General features: G+C 42.5%; 1 protein-coding gene across 2 annotated transcripts; it reads left to right on the plus strand.

Annotated features, from left to right (window-relative positions):
* Window positions 1–2,627: 2,627 nt before the first annotated feature.
* Window positions 2,628–18,549, plus strand: LOC103718153 (putative disease resistance protein RGA3). 2 transcript variants are annotated; one of them, XM_039123688.1, is made up of 6 exons: window positions 2,628–3,894; window positions 13,467–14,024; window positions 14,176–16,775; window positions 16,922–17,515; window positions 17,662–18,169; window positions 18,244–18,549. In XM_039123688.1, exons 2-6 carry the CDS (start codon window positions 13,625–13,627, stop codon window positions 18,249–18,251), a joined length of 4,110 nt encoding a protein of 1,369 aa, XP_038979616.1. In that variant the 5' UTR covers window positions 2,628–3,894; window positions 13,467–13,624; the 3' UTR covers window positions 18,252–18,549. The 2 variants fall into 2 exon arrangements, with proteins under 2 accessions (XP_038979616.1, XP_038979612.1); XM_039123684.1 differs by having other exon boundaries at window positions 2,629–3,894; window positions 13,467–13,972; window positions 14,151–16,775; window positions 18,357–18,549.
* The last annotated feature ends 73 nt before the right edge of the window (window positions 18,550–18,622 follow it).

Consider the following 18,622-nt stretch of genomic DNA (forward strand, 5'->3'; position numbering starts at 1 on the left):
TTTCCAAAGTGCTTCTTTTGTTGAGGGCATTCGGAACGAATATGTCCCGGTCTCTTGCAGTCATAGCATACGATTGGGTCTCTTTCTTTTTCCTTTTCTTTCTCCCAATCATTTCTCCCTCCAAATTTCTTTCTTGGGAATGGTTTCTTTCTTCTCATGAATTTTTTAAATTTCCTTACTATCAAACCCAAGTCCTCATCTTGACTTTCTTCTTCACTCTCACTGCTCTCTTCTTCACATACACTTGAGGTGGCCTTGAGTGCGATTGTCCTTTTCTTTGGCAGCTCTTCTTCATGCTGCTTCATCGTGAGCTCATGCGTCATCAATGAGCCCAAGAGTTGTTCTAGCCCCAAGGTGTTGAGGTCTTTGGCTTCTACAATCGCCGTGACCTTTGCTTCCCATGCTTTTGGCAGTGACTTGAGAATTTTACTCACAAGTTCGGGGTTAGTGTAAGATTTGCCCAAGCTTTTTTGGCCATTAATAATTTCGGTAAAACGTGTAAACATGCATGTGATGGTTTCACTAGGTTCCATCTTAAACAATTCATACTTGTGAACTAGAATGTTCACTTTGGACTCTTTGACTTGATTTGTACCCTCATGGGTAACTTCAAGCCTATCCCATATTTCCTTAGCGGAAGTACATGTGGAGACTCTATTAAACTCATTTACATCTAAGGAACAAAATAATGAGTTCATGGCTCTAGAATTGAGTTGAGCCATCCTATCATCATTCTCATCCCAATCCTCCTCAGGTTTGGGAACTCGAATGCCATTGACCACATGTGATGGTTCTTGTGGTCCCTTGACTATAACCCTCCACAAGGCATAGTCTTGTGCTTGAATGAAGATTCTCATTCTAGTCTTCCAATAGGTATAATTTGTCCCATTGAAGAGTGGAGGTCTATTGGTTGCTTGCCCCTCGGCTGGAACATTGTTAAAGGGTGTTGCCATCTAGATCTTTGGCTAAGACGGTTAGGTCTTTCAAGGAATATAAGAGCACCCGCTCTGATACCACTTGTTGCCCAGAGATGGTCACCCAAGAGGGGGGTGAATTGGGTGTTTTAAAACTTTTTAGCTAATTTAAAAATAAAACACACAAATATATGAACTAAAGCAAAGATAAAGCGATAAGAAGAGACAACCACAAACATACGGTTTTATAGTGGTTCGGAGCCTTCACCGCTCCTACATCCACTCCCCAAAGCGCCTTTGGGAATTTCCACTATAATCCAAGATTACAGTACGGTAGTTTTGCGAGTTCACTACCCAACTCGTTGTTTTACACCGGGCTCACAACAAACCCAAAAACCCCAATTTCTCTTAGGCTTGGGACGCCCTTTCCCTTGTTCCAAGTCCCTTGACTGGAACAAGCACCACAATAAAAGAGTGTACAAAAGGATATAAAAGCTCTAGAAAGCAAATATAGCACTTATGAACAATGAAACCCGGAAGAATCTTTTTGCCGTTGGAAGCGTGGGAGATGTTGATTCTTCCGATGTGGGACGCGTAGGGTTGGGTGTGAGCTTTGAATCCCGAGCACACGAGAGTGGTTGAGCTTGAAATCACTTGGGAGACTTGAAAGCACTTGATTTCCTTTCTTGAATGCACTCACTCCCTTGAGCTTTTCTTTCTAACTTCTCTCTTGAATGATTTTGCTTTTGGTTGGTTAAGAGTTGTTGAGAAGCACTTAAGAGCTCCCTTTTATAGCCCAAAAAGCAAATATAGCCGTTAGAGATAAAGTAGAGAAGATTTGAAATTCAAATCAAACCTGAAAAGCTGTCAGTCGCGTCCCAGGCGCTCCGGGGACGTCTCCGCTACAACGAGAGACGTCTCGCCTATAGGATTTTACTTTTTACTTTATCTGGGGTCGACTCGGCACTTTACGGGGACGTCTCGGCGTGTTAGCGCTTTTTGAGTGGGGACGACTCCGCTGCTTTGGGGACGACTCCGCTTCTTTATCTCCGAAAATCATGTCCTCTGGAATTCCCTGAGAGAGTCGACTCCGCTCTTTCAGGGGACGTCTCCGCTTGTCTGCACTTTATGCGTGGGGACGACTCCGCTTTCTCAGGGTCGACTCCGCTTCCTTATCACCGAAAAAACCATTCTCTGAAAAACCCTGAGAGAGCCGTCTCCGCCATCTTGGGGACGACTCGGGAAGTCTCCTTTTTGCTTGCGGGGACGACTCCGCGTACAGCGGGGACGTCTCGCGCATATCCCTTGAAAAGCGTCTTTCTGCCGCCACTGAGAGAGTCGACTCTGCTACTGAGAGAGTCGACTCCGCTAACGCGGGGACGACTCGACAGGAGCCGGGGACGTCTCCAAGTGTGCCAGTTCTTCCTGTTTGTGCCAGAGACGTCTCTGAAACTATCAGGAGACGTCTCGGCTGTCCCTGAACTTTTTCTTTAGCTCAAAATATTCTTCAATAAATTCATAAAAATTATGGGAACTTGCCTAGACATTTCTCAACAATATTCTAGATAAAACACATGAATTTCTTAATTAAATTGTTAAGATATAATGGAAGTATGCTCTAGTGTTTTGTATTCATCAAAATCCATTAGGGGGTCAACAACCGAATTTTTTGAATCGGTCCGCTCAACTCAATCAAGAAAAGGATAATAGATTAGGGGTTATCAATTATGGGTTTAATAGTAGTCGATAAAAGTCGGAGTGAAGGAAGGACAGGGTCGACTAGTAGCAGCATCCGACGATGCAGATCGGACCGCTCTAGCTAATCAAATCAGTCAACTTATGAAACAAGAATCAGACCATAGTACAGGTAATACAATAAAGATTAGTGATGATAAAGTCCAGCAGTGCTCAATCGCCCAAATCAGTCAAAATAGTGTTTCCCAAATCATCAATTCAAGGAATAGGTATCAAATATAATAAGGCTAACATGCTAGGTTGTTGATGGTGGGGATCCAAGGAAGGCTAATGAATACTAGAGTGAAGGCTAGCACGACGAGCAGTCACAGCAACACAAATTTAGGACCCTCTACTATGGTTAACCTGGGTCCACAAAGAGAACATCTGGAACCCTCCTATGGAGTCTATTAAACCATGCAAAGAGAGAGAAGGAACAGAAAACAAAGAGAGAGAGAGGACGGAGAAAGAGAGAGAGGAGAGAGAGGAGAGAGGGCTCTCTTCTTCCCAAAACAGGGGAGGGCCCATCTCTCCCTCTTCTTCTCGGAACAAGGGATGGTGCAGCCAAGGCAGCCAGCTCCGCGATGACTGCCACGGGTGGCCTTCAGTCGTAGCACCACCGGAGACGGTGGTCGGGCCAGCGGGAGGAAGAAAAAGAGGAAGAAACAAGAAAAAAAGAAAAGGATCCCCACCAAACTCAGCAAAGGACTGTGTTGTGCTGGATTCTCAAACAGACGAGTGGCTACCATCATCACTCCAATCTTTGATACTTGTTTTCTATAAGTTTCCAGATTCCCTTCGCCAGCACCAGAACTTCTCCGTGTTTAAGAGGTTGACAATAAAGGACTGCATGGAGCTGAAATTTGTGCTCAGCTTGCGCCACCTCACATCTCTCCAAAACCTGTTCATATATGACTGTTGGGAACTCCAGCTCTTGCCAAATGAGCAGCTGCCATCCTCGCTTGAGTCATAGGTAGTTAATGGCTGCGAGAGCCTAAGATCCCTTCCATTGCTGCATCAGAACCTATCTTCATTCAAGGAGCTTCAGATAATGGATTGCCCCAAGCTCAGAACCGTGGCAGGGCTGAACAACCTTTCCTCTCTGCAGACCTTAAGAATAAGTCATTACCCTGAATTCCAGTTCTCACCAGATGAATGGCTGCCATCCATTCCCCAACTCGTGGAAATTGCTCATTGCCCAAGGCTGAAGGAGTGGCGCCAAAGACATCACATCCAAAGCATCAAGGTAGATCTCCCAGTCTCAGCTTCACTACAATCACAGATTGTCGACTATTGTTCTGCACCACTTAAATTAGTTAAACTTATAACCAAGCTATCTGCCAAAGAATAAGAATTACACCAACTATTCCATTTCTCGTGTTTCTTTTCAGTGTCTCAACAGCAATACTAGTTGATGCAGAACCAGAACGAACCCAACTTGGAGCTGTGTAGGAGACTTTGTTTTAGATTTGGTTGAGTCCTTGTTTAGTTTAAATTGGGTCCAAAATTATATTTGTTTAGTTCCAATTTCAGGTTTAATTAAGAGTCTAGTTTGATTAGGGTTATGATGAGGGATTTTAGGGTCAGTTGTGGTGATATAAAAAGGGTTGTACAGGAGCGCCGCAGGCCTCCTTCTTCATATATTGTTTCCCGTGAATGAAAGAAAAAAAAAAAATCCCAAAGCTCTGTTTTGGAGCCCAACTTCTCCCTGTTTTCTCCTCTGTTTGGGTTGTCGATTCAGCCGCTAAACAGAGGATCATCTCTTCTCCACGCTTCCCTGCATCATTTGGTATCAGAGCGAGGATTTCTCTGATTCGATGGCAGTTGACGGTGTGGCGGGTGCCCCTCCCGGTGATGATGATCCAGGGATGCCGGCGTTGTGGGCGGCCGTCCGCGGCTTGGAAGGAGCCGTCCGTGACATCCAACAAGCCCTTCAAGGCATGCGCGTCGACATCAACCGGGAGCGATTGCAAGATCGTGAGGACCTCCCTCCGGTCCACCGGTGCCGGCATGGGATCCACCCCACCGGCGTCGGCAACAAGTTCTTCCAGAGTCGTCCGACGAGGAAGAAGAGGAAGCGGTCTACGGGGCGTTTGGTGGACCGCGACTGCACCCAGGTGATTACGACTTCAATAGGGGCGAACGGGCCAGAGGAGCCTTCGGGCGACGTTTTCCCGACGGAGGAGCGGCTGACGACGGCAGCGGGGGGCAGCGTCCACGGAGGAATCGGCCTGGGGTGTTCGACCGCGGGTTGCACGTTGGAGGCACGGCCTTTGGTCGGCGAGTCCCTGCAGGAGACGGGGTATACAAGGAAGCCAATGAAGTCGGTGGGCAGCGGCCATGGAGAAACCAAGATCCCGCAGGCCGCAGGCATAATGAACTCGACCGAAGACCTCGTGTTGGGGGCTTGGGTTTTGACGGCTGGCTCCCTGATGAAGACGTAGTTGTCGACGAAGCCACTGAGCCACGACCACGGGTGAACAGGGTCCCTGCAGGAGATAGGAATGTAGAACCCGTGAGGAACAGGCTCCCTTGGGGTGTTCGGGACAGAGGCTCCCCTGATTTCAGATTGAAGGTGGATCTTCCTGCCTTCAGTGGTAATCTTCACATTGAAGGATTTTTGGATTGGTTGGCTGAGGTGGAAAAATTTTTCGATTATATGGAGATCTCAGATCAGAAGAAGGTGAAGCTGGTCGCGTATAAATTGAAGGGAGGAGCATCTGCATGGTGGGATCAACTACAACATAACCGTCTGCGACAAGAAAAGATGCAGATCATCACCTAGCGCAAGATGAAGCAACATCTGTGTGGCCGTTTTCTCCCACCTGACTACGAGCAGGCACTCTACCATCAATACCAGAACTGCCAACAGGGCCCCCGGACGGTGACTGAATACACTGATGAATTCAACCGCCTCAATGCCCGCAACAACTTGTCAGAAACAGAAAATCAGCAAGTGGCAAGGTACATTGGTGGGTTGAAGCCAGCCATCCGAGATCAGGTGGATTTATATCCGGTGTGGAGTCTGACGGAAGCTACAAGTTTGGCCTTAAAACTTGAGGCCCAGGCGACACGGAAGGCACACCAATTTCAGCCCATGAATCGTGCATCGTCCTCGCGCCCCACCATAGCAAAGCAGAAGACTGTTGAAGGGGCGGCCACCACAAGTCAACCACCACCGACGTCCGCGTCAAGAGGAGCCGGAAATTTCAGCAAGCAACAGGCGGCTCCAAAAGGTAGTGGCAACCCCTATGAGAGACCAATGCCTATAAAATGTTACAGATGTCAGGAGGTTGGGCATCGGTCTAACGAGTGTCCGAAGCGGCGGTCAGTCAATGTAGTCGAAGCTGAGGATGAAGAAGAAGTGCCACATGAGGAGGAGGAGCATGAAGAGGAGCAGACCGACGAGGAAGACGTCGAGGTGACGGTGCCGGACCAAGGAGTTCCGGCCTCCTTTGTAGTTCAGCGAATTTTATTTGCCCCGAGGAATGAAGAGGAATCGCAACGCCACAGCATCTTCAAAACTTGCTGCACTATCAACAAAACTGTGTGCAATGTAATTATTGACAGCGGCAGCAGCGAAAACATTGTTTCCTCCGCGTTGGTTCGTGCGATGGGATTGAAGATAGAACGGCACCCGTCTCCTTATAAGATTGGATGGATTAAGAAAGGAGCTGAAACGAGGGTAGAAAATATATGCAGGGTGCCCTTGTCCATCGGAAGGTACTACAAGGATGAAGTGGTATGCGATGTGGTGGATATGGATGCATGTCATGCAGGGGCGGCCCAATACATTTGGAGGCCTAAGGCGAATTCACTAAAAGAGGCCTTTTTAAAAAATAATAATAATTTTTTTAATAAATATAAAATATTTTAAAATTTTATTTAAAAATAATTCGTCTAGCTTTTTGAGATGCAAAATTACTAATCAAACTTTTGTACTCAAGATTCATTAAAATACTATTTTCAATCGATAATATAGCTAATCCATTTAATCTTTCTTGCGACATAGTTGACCGTAAATAAGATTTTATCAACTTTAATTTTGAAAAACTTCTTTCAGCAGAAGCAACTGTTACAGGTATTGTTAACAATATCCTGTAAGCAATGCATGCATTTGGAAAAGAATCTATTTTTTTTATAAAACTTAAAATATCAATAGGGGTACTAGTTTCTATTTGTAAAACTTCTTTTAAAACTTTTAACTCTGAAAACAGATCAAGACCATCAATATCAGAATTTTCACCATGCTTTAAAAAGTTTTCAAGATTAAGGCAATACTTTTTCAACTCCTCTTCATTCAAAGATTTAAACTTTCTAAAATTAAACAAAAAACTAAAAATATCTTCATATATGGTGAATTGTTCAAACCTATTTTGAATTGAAAAAATAGCTTGATCTACTATATATAAAAAGTAATCAATTCTAAAAGATTCTTCGGTTGATCTTTCTATCTCATCATCACTATTTTCATCAAATTGTTTTTTCCTACGGATCACACGTTTTTCACGAAATGTAGGTTCTATTTTCATTTCAATTGCAGTTTCTTTAGATGAAATCAAAGCAGTCATGAATCCATTTTCTCTATAATTTTTCAAATAAGAAAGAAGATCTTTTAATTGATTTATAGCAACATCAATATGCATATCTTCAGATTGTAAGTTTTTACTAACTGAATTAACAGCAAACAATATATCATACCAAATATTCATGCCTAATAAGAATTCAAAATTTTCAATCTCATATGTAGCTAAGCATATGGCTTCACTCTTTATTTTAGGATCTTCGCTAGTTTCTGCTAATTGAATTAAGGCATCTCTTATTTTAGGAGCTTGGTTTTTAATTGCTTTGACACTTTCAATACGACTTTCCCAACGCGTTTGTGATAAGGGTTTAAGAGTTAATGTGGATACATTATTTTGTAAAATTTTCCATCATTTTGTAGAAGAAGAAAATAAGGTATAAATTCGTTGTATCACTCCAAAAAAAGATATAGCCTTAGGACATGAGTTAGCGGTATCACATAATACTAAATTTAAGCTATGACATCCACATGGTGTGTAAAACGCTCTAGGATTTATATCTAATAATCTTCTTTGTACACCTTGATGTTTTCCTTTCATATTAGACCCGTTGTCATACCCTTGTCCCCTTATGTCATTAACCTCAAGTTTATGTTTTTCTAGTATATTTATAAGTTCACTAAAAAGACCTTTTCCAGTTGTATCATCTACTTCTAAAAATTCTAAAAAATATTCTTCTACTTTTACTGGACTTGTTGTAGTATCTACACATCTTAAAACTAGAGTCATTTGTTCTTGATGGCTTGCATCAGGAGTGCAATCAAGTATTACAGAAAAGTATTTTACTTGTTTAATCTTTTTAATTATTATAGTTTTAATTTCAGATGCTAACATTTGAATTAATTCATTTTGAATCTTATGACCTAAATAATGATTGTGAATTTTATCTTGTTGAATACGTCGAACATGCTCTTGCATTATTGGATCAAATTTTGCAATTGTTTCAATAAAACTTAGAAAATTTCCATTATTGCTTTGGTATATCTTTTCATTCTTTCCCCGAAATGCTAAATTATTTTTTGCAAGATTTTTCACAACAGCAATAATTCTTAATAGTACTTTTTTCCAATGGTCCTTCTCTTGGTTTATTTGTTCTTGGAGACTTTTATCAATTGTCTTGTTTTCTAACAATCTTACTTCTAAATCAATCCATTTATTCATGCTAGTAATATGTTCATTAGTTGTTTCATGATTTTTGAGCTTAATACCTAGATTTTTCCAGTCCCTAGTTCCTTCATTGACTAAATGAGTCGTGCTATGTGTTGAATCAAATAATTTACAACAAAAACAATATACTCTATCCAAATCCTTCGAATACACTAACCATTTTCTATCATATTTTTCACCATTAGGTAACTTACGAATATAATGTATAGTAGAGAAGTGTCTATTATTTTCATCCCTAGGAAAGTAAAGATCATAGTCTCTAATTGGACCTCTTTCCACTAATAGATCTCTCAACTTTGTATCAATATTTTTCCATTGACCAGGATCATATATATTTGTAGGATTAGAACTAGTTTCATTAAACTCTATACTATCCTTATTTATCTTATCTCCATCTAATTTTTTATTGTGTTCTTCATTAGAGATTGGTTCATCAGATGTTTGAATACTATTATCAATCTGATTGTCTATCTCATTTTGTTTCGTTCTTTTTATGTCATCTTCAAACTCTATTTCATTCTGAGTTGAACTTGATGTAGTATTTTGTTTATTTGTAACAATAAATCTATCTAAAGCACCTTTTTGAGATAGAATAAGTTTTTCAATTTTTTTTTTCTTTTTGAGTTTTTCATATCCACATTCAAATTTTCTATTAGACATTTGAATTTAAAAATAATATTATCAAACAAAACAATTAAGACAATCACTACAAACAAATTAAAATATAAGAGAGTTAAAAATGATAAAACTCGAAATGTCAACAGAAGCAGTGTTGGACGGCCCGGATTCGACGACGAACTCAAGTCCCGACAAGCGGTGCCGAGCTCAACGGCGAGAAGTGGTGCCGGAGCTACTGTCAATTTTAATGGGGACCCTAAACATGAAAAGCTAATGTCAATTTTAAAGCAATAGACAATAAAATATGCATAAAAGAGGAAAAGATGAATAATCGAAAAGTAATTTTTTTTTCATTCCCCCCCCTCTTGAAAGGATCTTTCTTTTAATAGTAAGAGTTCTCAGATGACACAATAGCCCCAAGGGTGTTATTTGTCTCTAAAAAGGCCGAGGTATATCAATGGAAATGTCTTGAAACAACTAATTCAGCTTTTGTATAGGAATAAGGAATTGACCTTAAATGCTTTATTTTATAGCCTACTAAAGAAGTAAAGAGTAAAGAGCTCCAAGGGCGTCTGGGCATGTAGGAAAACTGAGACAGATGTATGGTTTTGGCCTTTTGGGATCAGATCATTGGATGATTTAGCAGGTGAACTAGATGAAAATTCTCAATCAACTTTTGGAAAACTGCATTCATAAGTCATTACATATTTACATCGTATATAATATATTCCATTCTTTCAAATAGGTGCTCCAGGAATTTTCACTGACAGGGAATTTAGGGAAAGAAGGGAAATCTGTTAAAACTTTATATTATTCAATCACCCAAATACCCAATAACCTGCAATAGGATTATGAGTATATAATAACAAAAATAAGTAAGTAATAACTAGTTAACTACCATTACCCAATAACCCATTACGGCATTACCCAACCCAAGTAACCCAACAAACAAACAGAACACTGAACAGTGAACACAGAACACAGGGGACGGAAGCTCACCTCCGGGCTCCGGCGACGGCGGCGAGGACGGGGGGCTATCGGGCTGGGTCGAGAAGGAGAAGAGATAGGCGAAGGACCGAGGACGGAACTCGGAAGTCGGAAGAATCGAGCCGAGGACGGCGAACGGGCGAAGGACGGAACTCGTCAACTCGGACAGTCGGAGTCTCGGAAGTCGGAAGAACCGAGCCGAGGACGGCGAACGAGCGAAGGACGGAACTCGGAGAGTCGGAGTCTCGGAAGTCGGAACTTGGAACGGAAGATTGGGCCGCCCCTGCTCGGAAGAACCGAAGATTGAATGATTGAATCAACTAGGGCTGGGGATTAGGGAAGGAAGAACGGAAGATTGAAGAAGAGTTTAGAAGGAGAAATGGAGAAGGACTCTCTCTGGTTATCTACTTATCTGGGATTCTGCCAAGACTGCCATTCTGCCTCTGGTGACTACGGCCGGCGGATGGAGAAGATGGGCTATGGGGGAATGAGGATCGTAGGGGCATAGGGCCCTCCATAAGCTGATAGGCCATAGCCCCGCTGTCCATTGCCCGTTGGGCGTTGCCGCGTTGGCTATGCTGCCAGTGCCATGCCTGGAGAGTGGAGGCTGGATGCCTGGATCCTACTTCGTAGGCAAGACCGCAAGAGGTAGGCAGCTAAGGCTCGTAGGCTCGTAGCTTCCTTCCGTGACGGGTGACTCTTCCGACTTCTTCTTCGGCGGCGAATGGCGATCCCAATCCCAAAATCGTGATGCCCTGGCAGGAGAGTGGAACTGTGGAAGGCCGGAGCCCGGAGGCCTTCCCTGAGGCTGAGGCCTTAGGCGACCGCCTCGGTCGCCTAGGGCTTGGGCCGCCCCTGATGTCATGTTCTACTCGGGCGTCCATGGCAGCATGACACAGATGTTACATTCAGGGGCCGAGACAACACATACTTGTTCCGATGGCAGGGTAAGAAAATTCTGTTGATCCCCATGAAAGAGAAGCCTACCCCCAAAACTTCTCAAGTGGAGGGGAAGTCTTTCCTTGCAGTTTCTGGTGCGCAGTTCATGGCGGAACTCAAGGGGGCTGAAGAGATTATGGTATTGGTTGTTAAGGGGTCAGAGATGCCTATCCTGCAGCAGGTGCCCGAGGAGTTCAAAGAATTGCTGACAGAGTTCAAAGACATCACCCCTGCAGAATTACCGAATGGAGTGCCTCCCATGCGAGATATTCAGCACCATATTGATTTGGTGCCTGGTGCAAGTCTTCCCAATCTGCCTCATTACCGCATGAGTCCTAAGGAGAGCAAAATTCTGCAGCAACAAGTTGAAGATTTGATCAAGAAGGGGCTGATTCGGGAGAGCATGAGTCCGTGTGCGGTGCCGGCACTTTTGACGCCAAAGAAGGATGGAAGTTGGCGCATGTGTGTGGACAGCCGTGCGATCAACAGGATAACAGTAAAATACCGGTTTCCCATACCCCGTTTGAATGATATGCTCGACATGTTAGAAGGAGCCAAGGTCTTCTCCAAAATTGACTTACGGAGTGGCTACCATCAGATCCGGATTCGTCCTGGTGATGAGTGGAAGACGGCGTTCAAGACGAAGGATGGGTTATATGAGTGGATGGTCATGCCTTTTGGCCTATCCAATGCACCGAGCACCTTCATGAGAATAATGAACCAGGTACTAAAATCATTTATTGGAAAGTACGTCGTCGTCTACTTTGATGATATTCTGATCTATAGTCGCAATGAAATTGAGCATAAGGAGCACTTGAGAGCAGTTTTGCTTGCTTTACGGGAGAATCAGTTGTTCGTTAATCTTAAGAAGTGTCATTTTGCTACAAAACGCTTGGTGTTCCTGGGACTTGTTGTTGGGGCTGATGGCATACATGTTGATGAAGAGAAGGTAAAGGCAATACGGGAGTGGCCGATTCCTACAAATGTTAGCCAAGTCCGCAGCTTTCATGGGTTAGCGACGTTCTATCGGCGTTTCATTCGGAACTTCAGTACCATCGTCGCTCCCATCACCGAATGCATGAAGAAGGGCCGATTTCAAAGGCACCAAAGCACGCATTGGATCTGGCGCGCCTACCGAAAATTTTGGGAAAGAGTGTGGCTACAGAACATTTGGCAGAGGAGGTTCAAGCTATACAGTTGGAGGTGAAGAAGCGCCTCGAGGACATAAATGCTAAGTACAAATCAACGACAGATAAGCATCGAAGGCACAAAGAATTTCAAGAAGGCGACATGGTGATGGTTTTCCTGCGCAAAGAAAGATTTTCCGTGGGAACTTACAGCAAATGGAAGCCAAGAAAGTATGGCCCATACAGAATTTTGAAAAAGATCAATAACAATGCTTACGTTGTGGACCTACCAGATGATATGGGAATTTCAAAGACTTTTAATGTCGCTGATATCTATGAATACCATAATCCTAAAGAGCAGTTATATCCAGATGCGAACTCGAGGACGAGTTGTGTTCAAGTGGAGGGGACTGATGCAGAACCAGAACGAACCCAACTTGGAGCTGTGTAGGAGACTTTGTTTTAGATTTGGTTGAGTCCTTGTTTAGTTTAAATTGGGTCCAAAATTATATTTGTTTAGTTCCAATTTCAGGCTTAATTAAGAGTCTAGTTTGATTAGGGTTATGATGAGGGATTTTAGGGTCAGTTGTGGTGATATAAAAAGGGTTGTACAGGAGCGCCGCAGGCCTCCTTCTTCATATATTGTTTCCCGTGAATGAAAGAAAAAAAAAAATCCCAAAGCTCTGTTTTGCAGCCCAACTTCTCCCTGTTTTCTCCTCTGTTTGGGTTGTGGATTCAGCCGCTAAACAGAGGATCATCTCTTCTCCACGCTTCCCCGCATCACTAGTGAAACAAATACTGAAGAATTTACTGACGATGAAAATCTAGAGTGGCAAGTGATGGATTGTGAGATGGAAGATGATGACTGGAATCATGATCGGGATCCACTAAGTGATGATATTGTTCCGTCACCATCACAACAACATGTTCCTTCCTTTGATCCACTAAGTGCTTATTTTTTTCTTTTTTTGTGCGTGGAGAAACAAAATCATGATTTTTTTGCACTAATTTACTCTTAATTTTCCCTTTTTTGTGCATTGAGAAAGTAAATCTACCTCAAGGTTTTTTTGGCATGCTATTTTTGTTTGCGTGCGTAGAGAAGCAGATTTTATTGACAAGAGTAGATTTGTCGACATTCATCCACCAGCACATATCTCAAAGCGAAATGAAGATGATTCAGTCGTCACGGGCATAGATCTCAACCTTTTTTTTCTTTCTTTTGAATTGTGTCTATTTTTGTGTCCTTCGAATTTTTTTCTTTTTTAATTAGAAGGTGGGAATCTTTTTTCTTGGCCCCATTATTTTTGTTTTATTGTGTGTGCGTGTTTTTTTGGTAAGATTTTTTTGCTTGGCTTTTATAACGTTATATCAATCAGGCAGCTGAAATGTGTGGACAGAAGCATGGCAGGTGAACGAGGTCTGTGCTTTGCTCGCCATTGACTTTACCCTGGCTCAGTCTTTCTGAGGAGATGAGAGGGAGACGAGAAGAAAAGCCAAAGCCCTCTTCCTTGTTTGCCGTGTCTGATCAGAGCTAGGAGGAAACCAAGGTTGTGCAATGGCGAGCGCTTTCCTCTCTTCCATCCTATCAAAAACCAGCCAAGTATGGGGCTTTGCTCAGAGATCGGTAGTCTCGCCATCTTCATCATCGGATCCACGCAGCAGTGTTTTGGAAGATCTGAAGGAGCTGAAGAGAACATTGGAGAGGATCCGGGCAGTGCTCCATGATGCGGAGGAGAGGGAGATACGAGACGAATCCGTCAAGCTCTGGTTGAGGGAGCTTAAAGAAGTGGCTTATGATGCAGACGACGTGCTGGACGAGTACCAGTACGAGGTACTCCGAGCCCAAGTGGAAGGCCGAGCTTCCCGCAAGAGGAAGCGAGTGGAAGGGGACGATGAGGAAGAGGTAAGTGGTTCTCTTTCCACCATAGTGGTTTCAATTCCGGACGGCATGGGGGATACAAGCGTCTGAAAAAATAAATATTTTAAAGTATTTAAATCATCTAAAAATTCAACGGGGTAAGTCTGGCTTATTTTTTTTAAAAAAAAAATAAAATCGTTTGATAAATTTAAAACTCCAACAGGTTTCAATTCCAGACGGCATGGGAGATAGAATCAGGAAGATCAGGGAGAGGTTCAATGTGATCTCGCAGCATCGAGAAAGCCTCCGTTTAAGAGAGGAAGATGGAGAGCGACGGGCCTACGAAGCTCCCTACCCAGTACCAACCAGCCACATGGTGGATGAGTCGAGTATTTATGGAAGGGAACGCGACAAGCAGAAGGTAATTGATTTGCTATTTTCCGAGGGTGTGGAAAATGGTGTCTCCGTCATTCCGATTGTCGGCAAGGGGGGACTGGGAAAAACCACCATCGCCCAGTTGGTCTACAACGACTCCAAGGTAAAAGAATATTTCGATCTAACTGGATGGGTTTGTGTATCCAATGATTTCGATGTTCCAAGGCTAACAAAAGCCATCATAGAGTCTCTTACTCGAAGTTCTTGCGATCTTACACAACTAAGCACACTTCAAGATACTCTCAAGGAAAAGCTGAAGGGTAAGAGAGTGTTGCTTGTGCTCGACGATGTCTGGAATGAGCAACAAAGCCGTTGGGAGTCCTTAAGAAACCCCTTTGTCGGCGCAGAAATAGTAAGAATTATCATGACCTGTAGGAATAATTCGGTCGCCGAGATCATGCAGACAGTGTGTCCTTATCATCCTGGCTGCTTGTCTCAAGAGCAGTCTTGGTCATTATTCAGGCATTATGCATTTGGTGGTCGAGACCCTGAAGAACAATCGCGCTTGACGGATATGGGTAAGCATATTGTCAAGAAGTGTTCCGGTTTACCATTGGCTGTAAAGTCAATAGGAAGCCTTCTGAGATACATGGCAGATGAAGATAGCTGGATGGATGTCATGCAAAGTGATATATGGGAAGTCGACGAGAATAATGAGATTTTGCCAGCTCTTAGATTAAGCTATAGTCGCATGCCAGCACATCTGAAACCTTGTTTCGTTTATTGTTCCATGTTTCCAAAGGATTCTAAGCTTGACAAATATGTTTTAATCAGATTGTGGATGGCGCAAGGTTACATCCCATCTGGAGGGAGAAGAAGAATGGAAGACATTGGAAATGAATATTTCAAGGACTTGCAAAGAAGATCGTTCTTTGATTCCTACTATTCTAAGTTTAAGGTTTTTACGATGCATGATTTGATACATGATTTAGCGAAATCTATTGCAGGAAATGAGTGCTGGGCAATTGTGGATAAGAAGCTACCTGATTTTCCTGGTGAGGTTCGCCATTTGTATGTGGAAGATGAAGAGGAATTTGTGAATTCACTGCGCTCGTATAATTTTAACACCTTACGGACCTTGTTATTACAGCATCAGTATAGATATCGAATAGTAATCTCAGAAATAATCAAGAATCTGCCGCTACTAAGATGTTTACGGACTCTAGAATTTTGTTGGGAAAGGGAAGATGAGAACCTAGATTTACTCGATAACCTAAAGCACCTGCGTTACTTATGTATCGTATCCAATATAATTGGGAAGCTCCCTGAATCAATATGCCTCCTTTATCACCTACAGACATTGGTACTGGATTGTCCGCATCTTGCAGAGTTACCATATGGCCTAAGCAACCTTACCAACGTACGATACTTACGTATCACATCCAACAAAATTAAGAAGCTTCCTAAATCAATATGCCTCCTTTATCACCTACAGACATTGGTACTTCATTGCCGGAATCTTGCAGAGTTACCAGATGGCCTAGGCAACCTTACCAACCTCCACCACCTACAAATTGTGAACAGGGTAATTCTCTACCTGCCAGCTGGGATCGAAAAACTAACAAATCTTCAGAGCTTGCTTGGATGTTATAAAGTACAGGGTGGGATAGGAGAAGTGTTGAAGGATTTGGTGAACCTCCGAACTCTCATCATCTCAGGGCTCAGGAATGTAGTCAACATAGAGGACGCTAGGGATGCCGATCTTAAATATAAGTATAAACTTGAGAAGTTGTTTCTACATTGGAATGCCGTTGACTTCAAAAATGATCCGCATAATGATAGATTACTATATCTCGAAGCTTTTCCAGAGGAAAACAAGGATGTCCCAGCTAATGAAAAAAGGGAGGAAGCCATGCTCGAGTATCTCCAACCTCACGCCAACCTCAAAAAGTTGGTTATAAATGGGTATGGTGGTTCCAAGTTTCCAGAATGGGTGGGAGATCCTTTATCCTTTGCATCACTTCAAGAAATTTATATAAAGGATTGTGAAAAAATAAGATCTCTTGCTCTATACATTCATGATTCTCTTGGAAATCTGGACGCACCCATATCAACATCCATGCTTGAGTGGGTAAACATTTCGGGTTGCCGGCAACTGACATCCATAGCAGGGCTGCATCATGTCCACTTGCTTAAATATTTGAAGATATACAATTGTCCTAAACTTTGGCACTTATCAGAGGAAGGACTGCCAACCAATCTTCAAGGTCTGCATATTAAGGAGTGCCAACAGTTGACATCACTACCGGAGATGCAAAACCTTACTTCTCTCAAAGAATTAATTATACAAAATTGTCCTAAACTTCAGATCATGGCAGAAGATCAGCTCTCATCTGTGCCTTACAGAGTGGAAATTGTTGATTGCCCTGGATTGAATAACTGGTGCCAAATACAAAGAATCAACTGCATTATGGTACCCTCCATCCTAAATTTGAAATGCTCCAATTGATTACTTGAAGACTTACACGATCGTACATTCTCTAATTGTTTGTTTTAAAGCTTTTATTTGAAACTTATGCACCAACAGAGTTCTCTAATTCTCTTTTGCTAATGTACCAGGTCGCTTCAGGCAACAAACTAACTATATCCAACACATGGGAGAAAATAATGCATTGGTTTGATGATTTGACATCTGCTAAGCATCTTTGCTTCAGTAATTCTTGGAAACTCTTTTGGCGAAGAGACTCCGTACCTATATTTGAAGAGCTGACCATATGGTGTTGCACGGACATCCCTCAACTACTGAACCTGCCCACGCTACGATCTCTTCAAAGCTTGGTCATAAAGGACATTCCTGGAATCCACTGCCTGCCATCTTATCTGCTCTCATCCACGTTCAAGTCCTTGGTGGTTGATAGTTGTGAGGACCTAACGTTTTTGCCATTAGCGCAGCGGAACCGAGATTCATTTGAGGAGCTGCAGCTTGTTAATTGTCCTAAGCTCGAACGGGTGGAAGGGATGAATTGCCTTTACTTCCTAAAAATCTTAAGAATAGAACAATGCCCTCAACTCCGGCTTCCACAAGATGATCGGCAGCCATCTATTCCTCCATGCGTCGAAGATCAGCTGTCATCCATGCCTGACGAAATAAAAATTGTTGATTGCCCTGGATTGGGTACTTGGTGCCAAATACAAAGAATCAACTGCATTTTGGTACCCTCCATCCCAAATTTGAAATGCTCCAATTGATTACTTGAAGACTTACTCGATCGTACATTTTCTAATTGTTTGTTTTAAAGTTTTAGTATGAAACTCATGCACCAACAGAGTTATCTTATTCTCTTTTGCTAATGTACCAGGTCGCTTCAGGCAACAAGCTGACTCTATCGAACACATGGGAGAAAATAATGCATTGGTTTCATGATTTGACATCCATTGAGCATCCTTGCGTCAGTAATTCTTGGGAATTCTTTCGGCTAAGAGACTCCATACCCGTACTTGAAGAGCTTATCATATGGGCTTGCACAAAAATCCCACCACTACGGTGCCTGCCCAAGCTCACATCTCTTCGAAGCTTGGTTATAAAGGACTGTCCTGGAGTCCAAGTCTTGGAAGATAAACTGCTCCCATTTACGCTCAAGTCCTTGGTGGTTGATAGTTGTGAGAACCTAAAATTTTTGCTATTGGCGCAGCAGAATCGAGATGCATTTGAGGAGCTTCAGCTTGTGAATTGCCCCAAGCTCATATGGGTAGAAGGGTTGAATTGCCTTTTCTTCCCAAAAATCTTAATAATAGAACGATGCCCTGAACTCCAGCTTCCACAAGATGATCGACAGCCATCTATTCCTCCACATGTTGAAATTGCAGGTAGCTATACTTGCATTTTGGCTAATTGCCAAATTATGGCACCAACTGCTCTATTTCTTTATCTGCCTTTGCAGGGAAATAGAGAATAAAGAAACAATTGATGATGGAACCCAGGAGAGACAAGTGTTGGATTATGTGACGATTTAGCATGCTAACAGTGCTATATCTTCAATATTTGATGCTGCAGATGATTGCAGCATGGGTCGTTGCCGTTCACAGTCCCTGGTACAAATCATTGCAGAACCATCAGTATGGATCAGCACAGCCCTATTAAATCCATTCTTAATCTTTTAACTAAGGATTTAAGGCATGATTATTTGTAAACCTGCACAGAGAGCTACCTTGTTAAGGGTCTAGATCATGAATTATCTATTTTTAAAGAGCTTGTAAGAAAAGTTATATATAGATATAGAAAATATATAGAAGTTATTAATATTGACATTTTAAACAATA

The sequence above is a fragment of the Phoenix dactylifera genome, chromosome 1 (genome assembly GCF_009389715.1).
Source record: "Phoenix dactylifera cultivar Barhee BC4 chromosome 1, palm_55x_up_171113_PBpolish2nd_filt_p, whole genome shotgun sequence".
In the NCBI taxonomy this organism is placed as follows: domain Eukaryota; kingdom Viridiplantae; phylum Streptophyta; class Magnoliopsida; order Arecales; family Arecaceae; genus Phoenix; species Phoenix dactylifera.

Coding starts and splice junctions, on each gene's coding strand:
- LOC103718153 (XM_039123684.1), top strand. CDS start 13,625: ATGGCGAGCGCTTTCCTCTCTTCCATCCTATCAAAAACCAGCCAAGTA. Junction 17,516..17,661: donor AAAGAATCAACTGCATTTTG/GTACCCTCCATC, acceptor CTAATGTACCAG/GTCGCTTCAGGCAACAAGCT. Junction 18,170..18,356: donor TCCACATGTTGAAATTGCAG/GTAGCTATACTT, acceptor TTGATGCTGCAG/ATGATTGCAGCATGGGTCGT.